This window comes from Falco biarmicus, chromosome 5, assembly GCF_023638135.1.
Source record: "Falco biarmicus isolate bFalBia1 chromosome 5, bFalBia1.pri, whole genome shotgun sequence".
Lineage (NCBI taxonomy): Eukaryota > Metazoa > Chordata > Aves > Falconiformes > Falconidae > Falco > Falco biarmicus.
The window spans coordinates 84,064,449-84,088,436 of NC_079292.1; the positions used below are offsets into that span (position 1 = coordinate 84,064,449).

Sequence of the window (23,988 nt, forward strand, 5' to 3'; positions counted from 1 at the left end):
AAACTAAAACCTGCAGCTTTTTTCAGTTGGGTTTGTGATTTTTACTAGATTTAAAAATTCTGATCAAAACTATGAACAATGCTTTTCCTACCAAGTGAGCAGTTACTCTGCATCCTCCCATCTGTTGAGCAGCGGAGCATGGTGCCCACCACACGGCCTCCTACTACGATGACACGTACATCCTTGCCATGGGACTCTTTAACGTATTTTTGGAATAAGTAAGGGGCATCATGACGGATCAAATGGCTTAGGTCTGCCAAATGGTGCTTGTCTCGTGCCAGGAACACAGCTTTACCTGTATGAAGAAAAGAACATCAAGATTGGAAGAAGCTACCCATTTGAGCTGTGTCAGTGATTCAGCACATAAAAGTGAAACCTCCGACCAGTACACTGCCCATTCTCACAGGCCCCATCTGTAGCTTATACTCATTTACAAATTCTTCTGTGGTCATCAGTGTTCCACTGCTTCAGTGCTTCTAAATGTTCCAGTAACTGACAGAGTTCAGAAGCCGGGGGAGGGGGGGGGGGGGGGGGGGGGGGGGAAAAAACAAAGAAAAAAGGGGAAAGGAAACAGCTTTAGATAAAGAAGGTGGTCTTGTAATTTCAAATCCTTTTGGTACAAGTCCTTAATGAGGAAAAAAGGAAGAAATACTTAAAAGAGCAGCAGATATTTAATAAATAACAGTTTCGTTCATCCAAGAGGACTGGACACACAGCCTACAGCTTTGACACACAGGAACCAATGACACAAAACTGTTAAACACCAAGCAGCTAAGAACTCTGAAGTCACCAGTGTGCCACTGCAGAACCAACCTAGGAAGTTGCTGAGAGTTGTTCTTCCCAATACGTACAAGAGCTCACAACTTCAGAGCAAGGCTTTGCAGTGGAACAACTACATTCAGAGGAAAAACACTAGACTCCACAGTATACAAGATAAATTAGCAGAAGATTCCACATGACATAAAATGAATGGAATGTGCTACAATTTTGGAAAAATCCTCTTTAGAAATAACTAGCTTTTGTGCAAGCAAACATCTCAAGAACTTGGATTTTTTTAACCCAAAACACACCCTTTCATTTCCCTTAATTTCTAGACCACACCAAAGACTTATTCATTCTTCTCCAATTTTACTAATACTGATGAAAGTCACTCCTGAAACAGACTCTACCACTTTCTACCTCATATGTAGTCCCACAATATGGCATCCCTTTCCATCTTTAGCTACATTTTACAACTCCTCTTCCCCTTTCTTAAGGGCTCTCTTATGTGTCATGTTAGGTTTATGTTTTGCAATAAGGCTGCACAATATTTTCTGTGGCAGAACTGTCACTCAATTATGCTAGTGTTAACAGAGTACAAAAATCAATTGATAAACTGCCTATCTTAACTAAGGGAACAAAAACGCAGCGGTGGCAGAACTAGAAGAAATAACATGTGAAGAAAAATTCCACCAAGTGCTCCAAAGCCCAACCGGAGCAGCCTCTGCTTTGTCACGATTTATGGTCTCCATAACACAGAACACTGCCCGAGGAACATGGAATTTCTCATTACAAACAGAGTATCAGAATGTAGGCTTAAAAATCATGACAAGAAAGCTAAAACCTCCATGTGCTTTCTCCCATTCCCAACTTTAGCTGTCCTACAGGCACTTAACAATCGTACTATATTCATAAAACTGAATAGGAAGAATGATGCCTTGGAGAGGACCTACTTAGTTCTTGGGAATTATGCAGCATCATGACATCTTGGCAAAAATGAGATTAGCACATGTGCTGCAGCATCAAACTATGCAGAAAAAGGGCCTAGAACAGTATGACTTTTATGCATCAGCCAGTACCTATGACCATGTTTGCCTGATTTTTAAAATACAATTTGCAAATGACCGCTCTTCAATTAATCTGAAGAAGTTTCCCCAACTCTCTTAATGTCAAAGGACATGTACTATGCATAAGTTTGCACTAAAATGCCTGGGATTTGAAGTACTCTAAAGCAAAACCTGTAAACTGAGATTTACATGAATTCTGGCTTAAAAAAAAGAGAAGAAAGTCAAGAGCTGCAAACTCTAGAATTATTTAATAGATCTTAACAAGAGGCAGTGTCAAGTCAAATCCACTGTCTCAGATACTCCACAGTTGTCAAATTCAGCTTGCTGCAAGTCAAACTCCAGCTTGGCTTCACAGCTCCACAAGCACTTTAAAACCACATAAACAGGTATTACTGCCAACCGAAGCAGGTCTGATCTTCCTCTGCCCCAGCCCTTTGCTCTCACTCTTCCATTACATCAACACAAGCATTTGTGTGAGTAAACAATAATTCATGTAAGGAATTAATCCAAGTAAAAACCCATCCAGATTCATCCAACATCAGTTCCTGAATCTATTTACTACATGGCTACAGAAACACTCATGCCAGCAGAAGAGATGCACCAGAGCAGCAGAGTGGGAACAAACTGACAGACAATAAGAAGGAAAAAGTGGTGTGGTTTTGCTTAGCTTTTGTTTAAGGTAACTGCTGGTTAATGTGCTTAAACTTTGGTTTTTGTCTCTTTTTACTTCTAGCATTTATTAAATTAGTTTCAAAGTAAATTAAAACCAGTGCAACCTCCTGTGCAAAAGAACCCTGAAATTTTAAACATTGTTTCCTTTAGTAGATCACTATCTAACATCAAACAAAATTGACGTATTTTTTCATATTCAACACTTAAAACAAAAGACTAATAGCAGAACAATTTAATCTGAACTTGCTGTATTATCACCAGCACTGTCAGAGAGTTTTCTGAAAAACACAGATCCAGTCTGACAAACAATACATGAGTTTTTATTTAAATCAGAATCCTAATTATAGACAAAGTCAAGTAGAAAAAGTCAAATTAAGACTGAATGAACTAAGATTTCATTTCTTATGCCTGTTTAGAAACATCCCTAAAGTCCATGTAGGCTTCTCTTTACTTCCCTAAGGCCAGACCTTCTATTATTCCAGTTCAAAGCCTTCCTCACAGAAGTCACCAACGCACCATAATTTTGAACCCCAAAGCCCCTGCTACTGGCAAGGCTAGGGTCTACTAAAACTGCTTCCCAGTGTTGCAGCCTACTCAACATTCAGAAGTCGAAGGGTGGTAGAAGTTAGATATACTGCAAAGAAGTCCAACACCTAATGGAAGACCTTCTTAACTATCATCCCTTGACGAGACAAAATCTTAAGAGTGCTGCTCAGAATACTCCTTGCCCTCACCCCTGACCTCACACCCACCTCGGTGACCCCGCGTGTTCTTCACCACCATAGGGAACTCCAGCACTTCCGCCTCATCAATCATTTTGGCAAAATTCTCATGACCACCTGGCAAAAAGAAAACCAACAACATTATGTGCCACAAATCCGGTGTGGCCAAATTGGGGATGTAATTGCCACACATTCCTCCCACCCTTACAGCTTAAACAATGCAGAAAAAAACTGTCAGTTAAGAGTAACTTGGTCATAAAGCATGATCAGACTTTGAAGGTGTTTGTGATCTGTGGGATACTAACTCCTACTTCCTTTGAAATTGAAGATACAATTTGACAAAGGCCTCTTGATCACAACCCCAATGGCTCAATACAATCTTCCAAATCTGAATGCCCCAATTCTACCATCTTGGTCCAGTTTATCCCTTTTACTTTATCAACTCCCATCTTTTCAAATGTCTAGCAGGAAAATAGCACAGACATACCACCGGTAACAGTTCCATCCGAACTACAAACCAGGAAAGCAACATGGAATACAAAGACAAGGTATAATCCAGAGAGCAGCAACAACCCAAATCTCCACCTCCCCCCTTTCCAAGACTTAACGCTCCTGCATGTCATTTGCCCTACTGCCTGAAGTAGTACTTCAACCTTTTCATCTCACTGCATCTGTAAGGACCTTAGAGAGTAGTTTTTAGTGACCACTCACATGATTATGGCTGAGTTCAGTTCAATTCACAGAAGGCTGACCACAGTACAAGAAATACAGAAAAGAAAGTCAGCAGACAAAAGGATGAAACTCCTCTAAAAGCATGCGCAGTGAAGTGCAGAAGTTAAGCCAAGACACTGGTCACAAAGCCAGCAGCAGCCATCACTACCCTGCCATGGATTTTAATGCGTATCATTGAGTATCATGTCATTCAGCACATCCTGTTTTTCTTGGCAAAGCCAGCTCTCACTGATAACTTGATAGTTGTGTTAAAAAAAAAAAAAAAAAAAAAAAAAAAAAGGAAAAAAGGAGGAAAAGTCATGCTTCTGTCAAATTCCAGAGGCCAGCATTAAAAGAAGTGGCAGGGAGTTATGAACAACGGTGTTCTGCAGTTACCCCATCATTCATTATCTCCCCTTCCCCCCAAAAAAATTTAAAACTCATTCCTTTTTCACAGGGCTAGAGCAACGAAATCTATAAAGAAACGGTATGTTTCTTCTCCAATGTGTTTTCACAGGAATTAATGGAAACGCATGTTTTTGTTTTTGTCAAGTTTGTTTGTGTTTTTGTCAAGTTCCTATTACAAAAGCCTACTGGTGCAACTACAGAAAGGGGAGGAAAGCACTGGTATTTCCCAAGAAGGAAAGGAAGGCTGAGAGCTATCTTCAGTTCTTTAATACAATGTAATCAAAAGCAGAAATAGCATCAGGGTAGCTCAGACAAATGGCTCCTCTTAATCTAGCACTCTTGTCAGGAACAACAGACTCCAGAGGCAGGCACAAAAAACATTAATAATTAACTGTTCTGGTGGGAAACAAATGCCAAACAATTGCTAAAAGTAGAACACAAGGGCCGGTACTCTTTTTATCCTTTCATAATAACTAATATATTTGCAGACATTTTTATTCATATAGAAGCTTAATCTACTTCCAGGTTTTACCAAAGTCTAGTTCTTTATACTATCCTATGACATTTAGTTCCCCAAGTTCTTGTCCGTTGTCTCAAGCAACTGAAAAAAGAGTTCCAAGTGTTTTAGTAGTAACAGCCAGTTAGCTGCTTGGGGGGCTGAGGTACAGTTAAAGTCCTCTTGCCAAAGCACCACAGCTAATCAACAAAGCCAAAACCAGAATCTCATTATTGTGCCTTTAAATTCCTTTTCCAATTACTGAACTTATCTGTGGAACAAGCCTCATGCTACTTAATTCTACGGATCTCCAAAACTTGACTCTTATCTTCAGCACTGCAAAAGCATGAATCATGATAGGCAACTATGCTATCTTTTTGATCCAAAAGCCTTACCATATGAGAAAGTGTCTGGAAGAGGCACACCATGACCAGCAAGTTCTTGAAACGTCCAGAACTTGTTGACGCAGTTGAGGATGGCTTGGGGACGATTCATCAAACGACAGCCCATCTTCTCTAGGTGGCGAAGGACTGTGATATCACTGTCACTCTGGACCCAAGGTGTTGGTACACGTACAACCACCACTTGTGGGTAAGCAGTAATGAGCTCCCCATTCACCCGGAGACCTGAAAAAGGAAAAGAAAAACATCTCAATCAACTACAAGATCTTCAAGGAGACGGTAAACAGGCAAAGAAATACTGCACTGTATGTGACACCAGACTTCAACAGTGAGCATTAAAACAGTTCAACTCTCCCTAAAATGCATCTTGTCAGTCATGCTGTTTCATACTTAACCCACTGAAAACTAGGACTAGGCAAACAACAGACTGTATTAGGGCACACAACCTTGGGCTCCTTCCTAGGGTGAATGACTTTTTTGTAGGTTGGCATGTCATCCTTTCTCTGGCTGTCAGCTGCACACTACATTCACATCAGCAGTATCAATAGCACAGGAGGTTCCTGCCTCCCACCGCTGGTTCTTGCCTACATAATACAATTCATACCTTTCCCAGTCCCAGCTGTATTGATCCCCCATTTGTGATATTACATTACACAACATACTGCCAAAGTAACAGAGATTATATATGACCCTTAAAAAACAACAAATCCTGCAGTAGTTGAAATTACCTGTGTTAAAAATATCTGGTTTATACTAAATAAGTACTCAGGAATAACTTTGTCAGCTAACAGGGCAGCACCCTGTGATACTAAGTCAGAAACCAGAAGGAAAGCCCGCTTTGCCACTAAGACCAATGTATTATTTAGTCATGACCTATAGTTTACAGGCTGTCTCTGAAAAAGAAACACTGAAAGACAGGCTGCAGGAGTGGGAATACAATATAATTGGACAGGAAGGCACCATACTCAACAAAGACAGTCTGGCATCTGAGGATGGGAAAAGACAAACAGGATTTTATATTCACTTCATTTGCCTTATGTTCGAAGTAAAGCTTTCTGACTTGAGTGTAAAACACACAGCTCACACTGCTGTCAGCACCTTAACAGTTAAAAAGGAGAAAGAAGGTGTGCTGAGAAATCACAGGGCATCTGCATTTCTGTGCCTGTGAAAGGCCAGCTGTAACTATTCAGATCTAGCCCAGATTAATTACCTGATTAGCTCTATTCCAAAGATGTTACTTCTCAAATAGACTTGAGTCTACTCAACCTGAAGACACATATTGCCAGGCAATATATTTCATTTCAAGGCACATTTGAATTAATTGGCAGAGTGGGGGGAGAGGGAGGGTGTGTCCCTCTCTGTACTTCCCATTTTCTTTTCTTCTCCCAACCAGGATGTATTTTAGAGCTTGCCTTAAATATAAGCAAGCAACCACATAACTCCCAAAATGGAAGTAGAAACATGCTACCCAGTCCTCAGGAGGACACAGAGCCACAGTCTGGAAAGGCCAAAACAGAGCCATGTCCAATACAAATCCCCTTTTCCAATCCCCATTGCCATAATTGCACAGAGATGAGAAAACATAAGCAGACGGGTGCTCTGGCTGCTCACCTCATTAGCACCAAGCACTGCCGCATTGCAGCTGACATGACTTGCGTGTTTAAGCAAGCAGGCTTCAGACACACACACACACCATTTTATAGAGGCATCTCAAGCAAGATTAAAAACAAGACACTGCTAAAAACCTAACCAGAATACAAACATCAGGAAATGGGACTGCCATCTCCTTTAGCCAGGAAAAGAGTACAGATTCAGCAAGCAAAAGATTGTTAATTTCCTAGTCAGATTCCACCTTACACACGTATTTTTGCATTTGGTGCACACCCACTTTTTGCCACTGTAATTACATGCATGTCCTGATCCACATGCGAGCAGTGTAACAATCATTTTAAAAAGGACTGCATTTTTCTACAGAGCCCCAAAACTAACACTGTATCTTTGCAGTGAACCAGAACGACATAGTTTTCCAATTCATAATCTCTTATTGTCCATTTTGTTGTTTTGCTTTACAGTCACACCACATGCTGAAGTTTTGCACCATGGAGTCTGAAAAAGAAAAAATAGCTGTCTGAGGACACGTATATGCCTCACTTGGAATTCTCCTGAATACCTGCTTTAGACTTGACTATCAGACCGGTATAAATTCAGCCAGGCCACCATCCTCCTGGAGTGACTTTGGAAGTACAACGATGTTATCAATAGAACAATCTAAGCTTTTGTTCCAGATTCAATCATTTTCTCTGGTCTGGATACTGTTCTCCCTTGAACAAAAAATTCTCTCCCCTCATAGAAGACAGTTTACAAACAAAGAGAAGAGCTACTCAATGAAATGTATAATTTGAATCACTACCACTGACATGCGCCATAAAAAATTAGCTGCAGTCTCCCAGCAACACAGTGCTGCGAACAGAAGCAGCTTTATTACAGTAAAAAGGAGAGCCAGATTCTGCCATTTTGGAACAAGCCCATATTCAGCATACCATCTGAGACCCAGCAGTTAACAATCAGGTTAATGGTCGTTATTGCCAAGTGGGCTGATAAAATAGTATTTATTCACTACGATGTGCTGAAAGCAGTAACACAGAAAATATTAATGTATATAGTTAATTTCTCTTCCACAGAACCAATTCATGAATGCAAAGAGGGACAAAGGAAAAAAAGATGTATTAAAGAATGGCTAAGAGGTAATCAATTTATTTAAAAAAAAAAAAAATGGAGATGACCTCTCTTTCCTTTGTAGTAATAGTACCATCCTGGTCCCAGAACAGCAGCAGTGAGTTAAATTCGCAGTTGCCTGTGGACAACGAATCCCCCTCACAAACACTCAGAGGGCAGACGTTCAGATCATACAGAAGTACCTTGACAAATAACACGTTGGTCCATTTGTTGGCATTCTCAGTGGATGCCCATGACACTGCAAACATGGCAAACAGAGCTATACAGTCCTTTGAAGTACCAATACCAAGAGCCAGGAAAGAGAGATTTCATGCTTATCTAATACTATGAACTTTAACAACATGTAACAACCACTTTAGCAGTGTCTTGGGAACAATTTCTTAGGTTATCATAAAACATTTGGGTATTCTTTGGCTCTATGAGATACAGACTTCTGAGTTGGAATATCACACTATAAAAACAGCCATAAATTCTGCACTTGAACAAGATCTGTTCTTTCGCTCAGTACTACGCTTTCTTTGTTCTTCCTCTGCAAGATGAAACTCTCCAAAACGTAATATAGTAGACCTTTAACATTATACACCTAACATCACACTCAGATGAAAGTGCAAAAAGGAATTTTTGCAATGCAAACTGTTAATCACCTGGGAATTAACTTGACCAGTTACCATCCTTCAAAGCCAAAAAGCCTCAAGTTTCTCTCAAAGACAGCTCCAAGCAGCACATGGTATAACTGAGTGGGTAAATGCATGATTTCTCACCGGTTCACCCAACTGGTCCTGCTGCTTTTAATACCCAAAAAACAGCAGGTGGGCTTAAAGTGCAAAGTAGCTGGTCCCTTCTAAAAAGGCTTATTTTGACCCAAACAGATTAGAAGCTTCACATGAACCCGTGAAGTTCATAGAAAATGGATGCAGCATTAAACTCTAGTGAAGACAAAAGAGGCAGAAACTTCTACAGCTGTTACCAGTGAGATCGGAAGACGTTATCCACACCCTAAGATCTCAGAACAGTAACATCCAACATGGTACAGCCTGTTTGCATAGCAAGACACTCAGGATGACAACTGCACCTCGACAACCTGATACAGTACAAGTTTAGGGTGGATGCACACACTTTGAAAAAAAATCCACCAAATTCTGGAACTTGCCAGCCCTCATTCATGCATGTGGGGTTCGTTCTGTACCTTGCCTTCTTCCCTATGACAAATTTATCTCACAATCACAATTCCTTGATTAAAAAGCCTCACTCTTAAGACAGTTTTCGTTTAGGTGGCACACATTCCAAATGAAATGCCTCAAAATACAGACATACAAACAAAACTGAGTTACCCTGACTTAGCAAGTTGCTGCCCACCAGCTAAGACTCCTAAGCTGTGTTCTTGTTCCCACCCTACAGCAAAACACAAGGTAAAATGCTTGACGCAAAGCCCAAGTGAAGGGTTTCTACAATAATGAATCTCACTACACAACTGGGACAAGCTAAGTGCTTAAATACAGGCATTGTAACAACACCCCGTAAAGCCTGCAAGCCAAACATTCTGCGAGACAATCACAACTACAGCCAGAGTACGTAAATTCTTAAACTGCAGCCTCACACCTTCCACACTCCATACACATTGGTGCTCTCTTGCACTTTAGAAACTCTAAGAAGCATTTCTGCACTGATGGCATTATGGATGGCTAAAAAGGATTACGATTTCAAGAAACTGTGTGTGGCTTCTGAACATCTTAATTCACACCCAAGCAGCATTTTAGAAACTCATTCTCTTCAGTTTGCACTTCACACAAATCCCATTCAATCCCTGCAAGTATCAGTTCATCAGCAGGTTAATAGCTACTGCAAAGCAGTATCTAACGTCCAGTTCGCATGTTATGAACAACTGCACTTTCAGCTGAAACAGTGCAAATGTTTTCACAGAAGGAACAGTTTCAGGAGATGGGTCTAAAATCTCAAAGACAAGGACATAAAAAAATAATTGCACAACTTTTCTAACTCTCATTACAGCAAACATCAGGCATTTTTAACAAATGATTTAACAAAAATCTAAATACTATCAAATAATTTTATGAAAGTATTTTCATTCCAAATTATGATTACAGAAAATGGTCAAAAGAAAAAGCAAACTGAGTCACCAAGACCATGAAGTACTTAGGACTCAAATTCAGGTCTTCAAATACAGCATATGACCATAAAAACCACAGCCAACTTTGTCAATAAAATGGTATGATACAAAGCTAAATACCTTAAGTATTCAAAACACAAGCAGAAGATGATCTGGGTAGGCTTACATGTAAATCAGATTGCTGACATCAAGCTTCTCTTATCAGTATTAATTCATAGACTATGAGAGATGAAAAGACTAAAGCAGCTGGAAATGTCAGAAGCTATGGCCTGGGGAAGAAAACCAAAGGACACTGACGTAAGAGTAACAAAGGAGAAATTTTCTCAGGGAGAAATACTACATTTACGTTTACTTCTACATGTACATCAGAAAAACCTAAATCAGTAAACAGTTTTCCATGATGAAAAACACCAAGCCTTTCAACCTGTGCCTGAAGACAACTGATAGCTGCCTTGCTACCCATGGAAGTTCATGACCAATCATACCACATTTCTGACCAAATCGTTCAAAACAGCAAGAATGATGCACAAAAGGTGGGTTTTGCAGAAGTTCCCTATTCAGTGCTGCCACAGATCCAGCAACATAGAAAGACTCTAGCCATTAAAACATCTTCTTTCAAACTGACTTCCAAATATATACATTTCACAGAATATGAGATATGCGTGACTGTAAGAAGTTTAAAAACGTATCAACAAGGTTAAATTATTCCTTGTAGAGCATGGATAGCTACCAAAGGAATCCTCACCTCTGCGGCCACAGCTGCCACAGGCAGCCAGTTCTCAGAAGAATTAAACATCAGTGACTGCCTCCGGTGAAACTCCTAATAAAAAGTCAACTGCTCTGAAATACGTAAGTAAAACAAAGCAGGGAAAAAGTGTTTCAGTATTCAGACGGATCCAATAGATGCAATACATTTCTAATAGGCATAGCATACAAGTGGAACAATGCATGGTCATCATGCATACATTCCAAAAAACAAAATTTGAAGCAGATTTTCAAAAGCACTAAACATACACCAGCTCCCATCACATTTCCAACAGAAGCTAACAGGGACTGAGAACTTCCAAAAATATTACCCAGATTTTTCCTCAAGAGATCTGCATGCTATCCTGAAAGTCTCCAGCTCTCTCAACCTCATTATACCAATTTATTCATCCATCCATCCATGGAGTTGCTAACGTTTCCCAAATGAACAGTCACTCAGCATGCAGGCTATAATGCATTCAACTTACTCAGCTGGGAAAACCAAGCTAGCCTTCCATCACACAAACCTTTCCTCATATTTTGAGGACATCACATTTTGCTACCTGCTCTCCCCAATTAATCAGTTGTTCTAACAAAAATCACTGAGTTTTTCTACAAACCTAGACTTACTCATGTTCTCAAAACAGTGCGTTACTATTTCTGGTTCATTCCTCCTTCCGACGTCTGTCAGCCACAAGACACTGCATAATATTTGTGTTAAAGTTCTAAACTGTTTAATAATTACTTACAGTTTACTTGCAGAGAATTAAATGTGTTTCATTCTAATTGCCATATAAAAGCAAGCTTGAAAGATCAAAAGGGAAACACCCCAAACTTTACCAGCAGATTACTAGCACTAACAAAATATAATTCCCTCACCAAACTCAAACACCAGTAGATCTCTAAAATTTTTAACTCTGCATACTTCAAACAGATATTCTGCCAAGAGAAGGGCAGAATTTAGGAATAATTAACAAAAGTAGAATTAACATTAACAAAATACTATTCTATACCTCAAAAGCTTGCTGCAATATGTTGATTTAACTTTATGTATCTTATAAAACAAATGTAAGCAACATAAATTCCCACAAATTGGGTGATATGTAGTGAAGCATAGCACTTTAAATGCAATTTTATTTAAACTAGAACTTAACCTTCGAAGAGCAGCTAAGCACTAAATGTTTAGAAATCCACTGATTTATTAACACCAAACTGAACTTCCCCCTTTGGAGTTGCATAGCATTTTCTCCTGCATCACTTACCACCTGACAGCCACACTTTATTAGTTTGAATGATAAGTTGTCACAATTCCTCCAAAATTCCACTGCCATGCAAAAGCCCTTTCGGTATCTAGCATTACCGAGCTATTTTTCACTCCAGTGTACACAGAAACAGATTTCTACAGTAGTTCTGTGCTGGGTGTTCTCTCCCTTCCTATCCTACTTGGTAGTTTTTCAAACCAAATTAACAAGTTCTACCATTTAACCCTATGGGTTTAATATGAAGTCAATTTCTCCCCCACACAAACTTAACCAAAAAGGCTTTCTTGCCAAGATACACTTCCATAGCTCAGCAGTTCAAATACAGTTGTCACACACAGCAGAGACAAAACTGATCTCTCTACAACGGTCCTATGGCCATTCTATTCTGAAACAGAGAAATAAAGAGCAGCAGCTTCAGCTTCAATTCATAAATACCTAACGCAAGCATTGTGAAAATGTTCACAAAAGGCCACTGCTGCAGCCCCAAACAGAAAGCAAGCAGGCACCAGAGTTAAACCTCTACTTCATGTTCCTTCCCAGATCAGAAGACCTCTTCCCTTCCCCAGGAAGAACACTGAATCATTCGTGCACAGGCTACTGAAAATGGTCAAAAACTGGGGAATGACAGCAATGCTCAAAATTATTATGGCCATCCCAGCCTAGGGGTTCTTTTTGGGCACATGGGCAAAGCAGACCAGATGCCTACATGCATACCTCACTACATCAGTACTAAGCAGACTGATTGTGGCTAGATCTGTTTGAGCTACATTTCTAGTCACAATACATTGTTTGCTTATAATCCCAAAGCACTTCAGTCATGCATAAATGTGAAGTGAATGGACGCAAACATAAAACCATATGTAAAAGTTATGTTACAAACACAAATTAATTCTAGGCCACCATTTTGCTCTGAGAATTGATTTTATGGTAAGTATACAAACTATACTGAAATCATGTTAAAGCCTTAGCTACCATTATTATATGTATATAAACACTCACACAATTAGCTTTCATCACTAAGAAAAAAATTCATTTCCAGAGACTACTTAAAAGACATTCAAACAAGTATAGAAAGAAATATACAGAATCTTAGCCCTATTCCCAAACATGGATGATTTAGTGATATAACTGTTAAGATGCATTTTAAATGGGGCGCTGTAAAAAAAAAAAAAAAAAAAAATGTAAAGAAAAATGCCACAAGAGGGGACTCAAAAGATTCACTAAACAAAACAAAACTGTGTTGGAAAAGATGCGATTTCAAACACCTTGACAAGTCAATTTCTGCTTTTACCACTGAGTTTATTTAAAGTTCTCATCACACATCTGCTTTTCTAATTTGCCTCTGGGCAACGTTAGAAGAATTTTAAGTATTTTCCATATCCAACTTAAAGCAAAAATACTCAGGATGAGATCCACTTAAATTTACTGAAGTTAAAAAATAAAAGTAGCTGTTGATCAAAGTTTTAAATTACTTGAATTGTAACAAAGCAAAGTCTCTCACAGCTCAAGTTAATGACTGAGTGCAAGGGAGGTGGTTTTGACGTCAATGTTGCAAAAACGTCCCCCAATTCTTACACAAGTATACGCATCCACACATGCTATACAGCCACTACATAAGCAGTGAGTAGATTGTCTGTTGTGTATTAGACTTCCCAAAGCTCTCAATGAATATAACAACTCCTCATATCAACAGAAAGCTCAGGCTCACAATTAGGATTTATGTATCCTGCCCTAACTCACTACGTGCCTTTAAAATTTATTTGCAGCAACTACACTGCAAGTACTTACCTTCTTCTTTTTACATGTGGAAAAAAAAAAAAAGCATTGGGTTTCCTGATCTAAGCCAGAGCTGACATGCATGAGGACAATCTTGTCTCTTACCACAATACTGGCAACGTGCTCCCATCATCTCTCCTTTGTCCGGGTTTTAGCGACCAAGTGGAAGCCAATGGGGGAGGCAGTGTTTTCAGCTTACCATAGGTCTGCAGTTGTTAGTATCATCATCGTGAAAAAACAAGGCATGATGAAAGGGAGACCGCCACTGCTACTCTCAGCAGCTTAAGCCCAAAAAAAGTGAAACCAAGTTTGGGGTGAGGTTTCACAAGATAGCTGAGAGAACAAACTTACCAACAAAACCAAAGGAGGCAGTCTCACTGCCCTGTTCTGCCTGTACAATTCCACTCTCCCTTGCTTGATTTCTGGCACTTGTCTCATCCTCTCCATGTGTCAGGTCAGATAGCTACATTTGCAGAGCACCATTCAGGAGGTTTTGTGCTCCATTATTTACATGAGACATTTGTGAGGCAAGACCTCAGTTAAGCAGATCCCATAATGCAAGAGCAAAGGGTGGTTATGCAGAGACAAGGAGAGGTGAGGAGTAAGGCAGACTGCCTTTTGGGCATTGAAAGTCCAATCTGTTCTAACATCTCACAAACTACTGCACTCGTACACAAACACTACAATCAACACAAGTCAGCTGCCACAGAAACAGTCCTGCTCTTTTGTTATTGCAGCTGCTGCTTCCAAATCCCATGATGCCTCCCCACTTCACCTGCAAAAGTATCTGCACACCTACATGACAACCTGAGAAGGCAGCAGAGCAGCAAAAACAGGTAGATAATAGGGAACGCTTTCCTCTACTTCTTTCAGTGTCAGTGTCATCTTAAAATTTTCTGTATCTTTCAAATTACTCCTGAAGTAGACCAGGATTTGAGAGATTATTTGGATTAGCAAGAACAGGTTTACCGGCCACTGCTACCACCAAGCCTGTTGCAGCATGCTTAAAGTAACTTCAGCTTTCTTGAAAGAATCTCAGCCAAAAGCAGAAAAAAAAGAACAGTCTAAGTTTAGTAAGGAAAAAAAAAAAAAAAGGAGAGAAAAAAAGAACGCAAAGCATTTTAATATTTTTTATTATCTTTTAGTTATTAGCTTTTTCTCTAAAAGGAAGGAAAAAATTCTTGGCCAGAGAAAAAGAGAACTACAAATGCAAAATACAAAAAGGTAACAGGGAAAAGCCTCATTTAAGAAACTCTATATGAAAGAAAGCTCTCAAAAAATATTAGAAGGGGTCTAATACAGCACTTTTCCTATTTGTTTTATCAACTTGTGTTCCTCTCCTCAATGATTAAAGGCTGCAAAGTAATTCCAAAAGTTTGCTAAGAGAAAGGGTTTGGGTCATTCCTTTAATATATTAAGACTATACATTTATTAAAACAAGGAATGCCTTTTTGATGCATGATTACAATTCCCAAGTTCGACAGTAACACAAATTGTTAACAGTAGTATCCATAATCAGGAAAAGCTTGCACATCAGTAGTAGTGAGACTGTTTCAGTGCTAACATCCTGATTTTCAAGGTCTGACTGTGTAGACCATGGGAGTGGAAGTGCTGTACCATAGCTTCAGTAACCTCACCTGCTCAAAAACAGTATGAAGGGATGCTGATGAATTTGGTGGAGCATTAATGCAGTGTCCCCAGAAATGTCTAAAATACAGTTTCATGTTATATTTAACCTGGTTCAACTGTGTGCTGCAGCAAAAAAAGTGATCTCATCTCCTGTACGCCCATATTTTAATTCTCACCTTGCATCAGACCTAGTGATCATACAACCATATAGGATGTCACATCAGATTGTTGCTCTGGAGAGGGGGAAAAAAGGTGGGGGGAGAAGAGAAAAAGAAAACCAGTGATTGTTTTTGCATTTGATAACTAGCTAACAGCTCACCAAGTTATGAAATCATTACACTGCAAGGGAAGCAATAGGAACACCTAAAGTGTGAGGGGACAGCAGGACCATTTCTTTCAGCATTGTTCTGTATTTATGTTAGGAAGCATTTTATTGTGTTTTTCACTTAATACTATAGTTGCAGAGTCATAGGACCTGCATTTGCACTGGCATTTAAAAAAAAAGTGGTCCTATTCTGCTCCTAGTACTCTCACTCAATCTCCTCACACTGCTCCCTGTGTGCTAGTAGTGTTCATGTGGCTGTAAAATGAATCAGGTGAGCCAATTCCTCTAAATTAATTCCAAACCAGCAACACTTTTTTTTTTTTTGTTACCCCTGAGCAATTTCTAGAGTTTGATCTGTTACATTGCCATAAAAAAATATTTGAGTCAACTGTAGAACTAGTGTGACAAGTGAGCACATACTTATCTGTCTCTACTGAGAATACATACCAGAGCAGGGTATCACTGAACAAGACTGGTCAGAAACAACAGAAAGCAGTGAGAATGGCCAGGAGTACAGCCCTATGCTTAAGGATTTTATTTATTTAATTATTTACAGCAGACTCTGTACTACTCCCTTTAGATTATGTTTTGTGTTTTGCATTATGGCTTTTAAATAAGATGATCAATTTAGAAAGATATTCAGATAATCTGCAGTGAATGTGAATGTCAAATTAGTATGATATCCTGACAATCGAGTATCATGCGAACTGAAGATCTGTTGGTACATCTCTCATGCCTAGTATTGACAAGTAGGAAAAACCCTAAGGCATGTACTGAAAACCAGACCAGCTCAAAATGGTACCAAAACTATTTCAAAGTTAATATTTATGATAAATGCTTTGTACATGATCATAATTTTCTTAGAAACTCAATGTTTTAATGATCTGTGAATACTCTGAAAACACAGATTAGCACTTCCAAATGAAAAGCCAGTATCATACTAGTGTCAAAGGCAGCATGTACCAGGCCTAAGAAAAGAGTAAGGCTGCGAAAGGAAGGGAAAGTTACAGACCTAGAAAACAGAGATGTGACTGGAATAGACCACGCAAACCTTAGTAAGTTCTGAAGAACTGAAACTTATGAGAATGGTTACTTCAGATCTGAATTAAAAGCTGTCCTCTTCTCCCCTATTTACCTCTCTCCCGCTTACCCAACCTGCTTTAGTTGACAACAGCAGTAGGGTCCTAACCCAACCAAACACCCGTGAGTTACAGACTCAGCAGTTGCTAGAGCTAAGAGAAAAGTGAACACGCAGGAAACAAAACAAGGGGACCATGTGCTGTCATCAAAAGAAGATATTCCTATACCCATCTCCCTACTGCTTGCACTTAAGAGCCCACTTTGGTACCCACCCATGTTTGTACCACTGGTCACCTCAGCAAACCTGAATGTCAGAAAACTGACGGGTGGAAACAAGTGGGTTTGGTTTTTGTTTTTTAGCAAATGTCATTAGCTTGTGATTAGAAGATGAGTGGAAGTGCCCACACAAGAAAGAAAAGATGGCATAACTGGGAACAGGGGAGAAAGAGGGAAACAAGGCCTCCTTACTTTGGAAGCCAGGACCTGTAAATTTACCCAGGCCTTATGATGAAACCTTTACCTAAAACCACTGCTCAGCACAGACCACGCTTCAAAAGCAAAACCAGACATCTGTTTATAATCCAGAAACTAAAAGATTGTGTCTGTGTGCCTGTAGGTGAGACCTCTTGTATCTCATTAGGATTTTTGTACGATGATTCCCACTAGGAGATCTCAGAACATTCCTGGGTCAAGTAAGCATGGTTTACAGCGCTTTAAAAGTCTAAAGCATCCTCAACTGACAGAACATCCACTTGCAGCAGATATATGTCCTTTTATATTATCTATCCAGAGCACATCAACACTGAGAGCCTTAGAAATAACAGGTTCTGGAATCCCACCACCCTCAAATGTAGAAAGTCATAAGCATTAAACAATACCATCCTAAGACGCAAGTCTTAAAATATTACAGAACAAGAACAGAGACTAAATATATGTAAACTAACCTTACTGAAAACTCCCTCCACTCTTTAACAGTCAGTCAGTCTCTCCCATGTTTTAAGTGTCCAATTTCTGTTCATTTTAAATAGCAGGTGAAGAAAAAAAATTAAGGACACACCTGAAAAAAAAATGGATAATTGGAAAGGTCTTTCCAAAAGCAGAAAGAAATCCAGAGGAAGAAGTCAAGCAACCCAGAATGGTAAAAGATTCTCCTCCCATCTGAGATGAATATAAAATCTTCCTTGCAATGCCAAAATCTACTAAATACCTTTAAAACACATAACTTATGCACCTCAACTCTCTCCACTACCAAACACCACCTTCTTTCATCTTAGTAATTCACCCTTTTATTACTTAAGCAAACTGTTGAACGGAGAAGTATCCCGTGTGAGTTTTCAATTTGTAACAAAATCAAGCATCCTTCCTATCTGTCTCCCGTAATAGAAAAGACACCTAAAAGCATTTCCACAGTCAGAAACTTTTAATAAATAATATCAAACTATCTGTCCTTTTCAAGTGTTCCTAAACATGTTTAACTGAGTCTGAATTCTGGGGAATGGAAAGAACCCCTCAGCTTAGTGTTTTGACGTGTCATTGCAGTCCAAGGACTTTCTATTCAAAACTGCACTGAATTAATGAATTAGGGCACTTATTTCAGAGACAAGTGTATCCTTCTTAAAGGAAGGAATTTAACAGTGATATTTCAGGAAAATTTTGGGTTAAAACTGACCCTGAAGCTTGAAGAGGTAACATCAACTCCTACTAACAGTGAGATTCTGTATCTTTTTTTTTATGTTTTTTTGGCATGTCAGAGAAAAACTTGATCTACTCAGATACACGCAACAGTTTCAGGTCTCTTAACGAGTACGGTATTTTCCTACACCAAAATTAAAAAAAAAAGGCCAAAAGAAAAAAAAATGGTTCTAGACCAAAAGATACAACCTAAAATTTCTTAAGTTTTGGCAGACATTAGTGTAAGATCATACACAAAGCAAAGCTAGAGAAGGAAGAAATGCATTTTCCCCCACAACTCCATAAGCTCAACTGGCTTGTCTCCTCTTCCCAGCTCTAGAGGGTTAAAGCTACACTGCAGTAGCTGCACGTCCTCCATGCCCATACTGCAATGAAAATACAAGTATAACACAACAGTATTATTTCTCACCTGTTCTGGATGCAGAAGCTTCCACCTAGTGCCAAAAAGATGATAACTAATTAAGACATTTGCTTAGTATGTTCCCTAATTAAGACATTCCAAGGAGTCTGTAACTACCTTCTTAAAAGAAAATGCTCCTCAGAATTACACAGGTATATACTCCTTCCAGCAAGACCAGTCAAATGAAAAAATCATGCAGTGGTAGTATTGTACTCGCAGCAGAGTAAAGCAAGCAGAAGGGACATGCCCCACTGTCAGTTTGGTTTGACCTTTGAGGGTAACACATTTAAGAGATGAGCTATTTTACTGCTAATCTCTAGATTGTAAATGTAGCCCTGAGTTTACCAATCCCTGCAAATTGATAAATATCTTTATATGAATTTACTCTGCACTATAAGCTCTAAGGCTCTCTTTGTCTTGCCTTTTCTGAAGTAAGCATCTGCTCAATTTACAAAGAAACAAGCAGCACTGAGGGGCTACCAATCTCATCCCAAAGAAATCAACGGCAGAGATGGGAAACAGAAGCTTTTTTTGCCAGCATCAGGTATAACACGTCTCCTTAGCTCATTTATCTCACTCCTCCACAGATTCCTCTAAGAATCTCCTTTAAATATTTGCCAATTACGTTTTTCTTCAAGTTCTTCCACTTTACAGCAACACAACCATAAAAATCTCATTACCAAATGCCACTCCTGATCCATTCTCAGTAACAGAATTATAATTTACGTTCACTCCTAGCCTCTGCCTGTAACATGAAAATTCTCAGAGGAAAAGGTTTCACTGCATGCTACGCACCTTGGAAGACCCAAGCAAGAAAGGGAAAGAAATGAGCACCTGTTTAGAAATCCCTGTGTTGAACAAAACACTCACCTAACACTGTGGTTCTAAGACAATTTAAGTCACTGTTGCTCAATAGTTTTACTCCCCAGCCCCTACAATCCTACAGTGGCATGTAGTACCACCCCTCCCTATCACTTGTACTAGTGCTCATCAGACCCACTGGTGAGCAGGTAAGCTTCCTACACCAGCAGGAAACTCCTGTTCTTTTGTGGAATTTGATTTCTGCAGGTATGGCAAACTGAACCAGCTCACTGTAGGATCTGAGCAACCCAGGCGTCAACTGCAACAGAGGAGGCCAGGTCACAGCAACAACAACAAAGATTTGAACAGTTTAAATTGCCAATATAGTGCCCTTCTGAGACTGCAGAATTGTCTACAGCGAGGGGTTTTTTCTTCCTACATTTACAACTCTATGGTTACTTCGCTAGCCCAGCTTCCAACTTTGCAGAAACAAGCCAGTCGGATCAATTTCTCTTTTTTCCAACTCTTGCTCTCCTGTCTTGTGCAGGTAATGGATTCTCCAGTGGCTCCCACTCTACCAGGCGAGAAAAATTTGAAGCAAAATTGCTATAAAGGCCCAGGTGCCAGCGTTGTTCGAGCATGACAATTACAAGCATGAAGACATGCAGTTTACACATACAGCATCCCTTTCACCTGCAGCCACAGACCTTATTCACCTCAAAGCATCCACAAAGGGCATGCACTTTCAGAATCCTGCCTCACCTTTATTCCCAAGTATGTAAGGAGGAGTGTCTTAGGCCAGAATGATCCTGGGAAGACTGACAGAAAAACAAAAGGAAGCAGGATATGAACATGCACATCTCAAAAACTTCCAGTTATTATTAAGTAACTTCTCTCTACCTACACTTACACCATGACTCCAACCCATAATCCCTCCTCCCTGGCAGCTGGATAGTACATACGCCTTGAGTGCCGTGGTGAATAGATAAAGGGTCTTCCAGAAGGACAGGCTGTGAAAGTGAGGAGCAGGGTTTATGCTCCACACAAAGGAGCAGATCACATAGGTGCAGATTTGCTCTGGGGCGCGCAGAGCTAGCCAAGAGGCTAGCAACAGACAGAACTTGCAAACACAGTTGTGACCATGTATTCCATGTATATGGATGCAGCTATGGAGGCTCCATCCTTGGAGATGCTCAAAACACGACTGGATATCCCTCCAAGCAATCTGATCTAACTGAAGAGTTGGCTCTACCTTTCAAGTCGGCTGCTTTGAGCAGAAGGGTGGTCCAGATGACTTTTAAAGGTCCATTCTAATCTCAGTTATTCAATGACTCTCTCTGGCATGCTCCTGCTGTATGCCTGGCCTCTTAGGTGGCTGCAACAGTGGATGCATGCTCCACAGCACACTACTTCACAGCTCAAATTACATTTATGAGCTCATTGGGAAACGTCCTTCATTTCTTCTGCACAATCAAGATCATCTGACAAGTTTTTACAGTCATTAAAAAAAACAAAAATAAAGTTCATCACAGTGAAAGCACATCTATAGGTTTGACAGCTGTGAGGCGAACCACAGCCTGATTCCCTGACCATAATGAAACTTGGAAAGAGATTTAACAAGAAATTCAGTACACGGCAAAGACAAATCCTGTCTGGAAAGCTAAGTAACAAAGGGAAGGGAAAAAAAAGCTGTGAAGCTTTAATTGTTGAGCTATAAACAAACAACTGAAAACATGCCTTGCTCACCACCATTCTGTCCTCCTGGTGGAAGCAGTCATCCAACAATACAGGATTCATAACAATTCACAGAAAAATGCAGCTAGCTGTCAGAGCCACAAAGGGTAGTCCCCCTTAGGTACCAATCTAGTTCGAATCTAGTTTTGTGGAACAAGTAAGAGCTGCTCCAAAGGAGAGCTAAACCTTTAACCTTAGTCTACAGGATATTCACAAGTATCATCTGAGTCAGGGACACATAGTAACACTAGCAGGAGAACCTGACACAGCCTCTTCTGTTATTAATAAAACCCACCTTCACTGAGAAGGAAAAGGCATGATATAGGAATGAAAGCCACCCCTCAACAATGTGAAGAGTTAAGGTTTGGATGGCTCTGCTTTCTACAACACTGAGCTAAGAGATACACGTGGTTAGTGCAGGAAATCCTGGAACTCCTAAGTAATTTCAAGATCATAACAATTTACTTGCCTCTACCGTGGCAGGCTCAGTCAGGTTCACCAGTGCTCCCTTCCTGCTTCATATGAAGAGAAGACTCAACTCAAAGCACAGCCTCCTGCCTGGCCACAGAACTAAGAATGTAGCTCACCCTGTGGGTCTGTTCCTCATCCTCGAACAGAAGGTCCAATACTGCACGTAGATATCCAAAAGTAATATATTATTTTTCTTTATACATATATGCAGATTTTCTTAACCATGAAAAACAGCCTGCAAGGCTCCTCATAAATATGAAATAGAAACACTGAAAGCAGTACTGTCAAAAGAACCCAAACAAGAATTGCAGGAGTGGAATAAGCCATTTTACAAAGCGGCCGAGAAGTACAGCAACAATGGGGACACGCCAATTTATGTATCGTGAAACAAGTATGAAGGAGAACAAGACACAAGCGCAACCTCCCCAGGTATTTAGATGGGTAAAATAATTCCTCAGTAACAGTGACAGAATACATATGTCTTGAATGTAAATATATCTATCCATAAATATATCCATATATAAATATTCAGACAGAGTACTGGGTTACCCAAGTAATTGGTTATCATCACATCACTCCTGTTTTTCCCTACATCTAAGTTTCCCAAAGCCTGGCTAGTAAATAGTGTTGATGCATCCAGCACAGTCCCTATGTGACTGCACATACATTATCTAGAAAGAATGTGTGTATACAATATTTCATTAAAAAGCTACATTAAAAAAAAAAAACATTAAAGCCAGAGAGTCAAGCACATAAAGGTTAGAAAAAGCCACAACTAAGGATACATCTGTAGCACTGATCTGCTACCCCACCCACATATTGTCTTCAAAAACACAAACACTGCTTTTCCCCATAGCGTTTATCTAACGTACACACAGGAGGTACAGCACTCACTTAACAAGCAGCAACTCGGCACTGTATTTTCTTTTATACTGTTCAGTGTGTTGTCCACAGATTGGTATACTGAAATCCTTGCTTGAAACACACCATTATTAATTTCTTCGCGAGTTTTAGATGTTACTGTGATAAGAACAATAAATAAGTGCTTCACAATCTCTATTTATTTTGTCAACACCACAGGAAACCAGTGAGTACTCTACTGATTTCCCATACGTGGAAGGGAAATACAGAGATAAGTGTTAAAAGGGGAAATTTCAGATGCCATATTTGGGAAACTATGATTTCTTAGTTGCTGATGCTACTCTGATTGATTTTATTTGTGGATGCAAGTATCCAGCACTTTCACAAAGCTGATCCTAATATCCAAATTTGGGTACTCAAAAAAATGCAAAACACATGCAATTAAAGGCGATTTCTGAACAGTCCAATTTAAATCACACCAACACTTTTCCTCCACCAATGTTCTGCTTCAATTGCCACAAATTCCTGTAACCACAAAAAAAGCATCCTCTCCTTCAGTATGCTATGCTTCCACAGCAGAACACCCTGCACCTTAAGGAGGCTGATGAAAAAGTAGCATGTGATAAAATATAGTATCTGAAAACAAACACAAAACAAAAGAGTCAAAAATACAAACTTTTTTTGGTTATTTCTAATTTATGATTATTTGCTGCTGCCACTCATAATAGTATTTTATCCTTGCATTTGCAGATAATCAAAAGCAAACGTTACCACTTGGCACCTAAGTAACACACACGTGACACTGGTGGACTAGCACGTGAGAACAGTTTCTTCTACTATACACAACTGACACTTAAGTTGACAACTGTCAGCAGCACTGGGTCAGCAGCGTCTATGTGGACCAGCACTCAAGGTGAACGGGCTCCACTGTCAGCAAGTATCTGTGGAACCAACTGGCAGAGGAATGTTTCTCTGCAGGACAGAAAAGGTCTGGAAGATTTGTTTCCACTCTAGGCACTGGAAGTCAGCAACTACTGCATGCAGCTTGCTTTGCCCCAGTTTCTCACTCCCCACTCACCCCCGATAGGATTCATCTCCCTACATGTAACACCTATG

General features: G+C 39.7%; 1 protein-coding gene across 6 annotated transcripts in view; it reads right to left on the reverse strand.

Annotated features, from left to right (window-relative positions):
* RIMKLB (ribosomal modification protein rimK like family member B) overlaps positions 1-23,988 on the reverse strand; it is a 58,319-nt gene that overhangs the window by 14,378 nt on the left and 19,953 nt on the right. For all 6 annotated transcript variants that reach the window (XM_056341403.1, XM_056341402.1, XM_056341404.1 and 3 more), the window contains exons 4-6: positions 5,231-5,461; positions 3,251-3,337; positions 92-295 (exon numbers count right to left, since the gene is read on the reverse strand). In XM_056341403.1, coding sequence (XP_056197378.1) covers positions 92-295; positions 3,251-3,337; positions 5,231-5,461 — 522 coding nt within the window. The remainder of the gene's footprint in view (positions 1-91; positions 296-3,250; positions 3,338-5,230; positions 5,462-23,988) is intronic.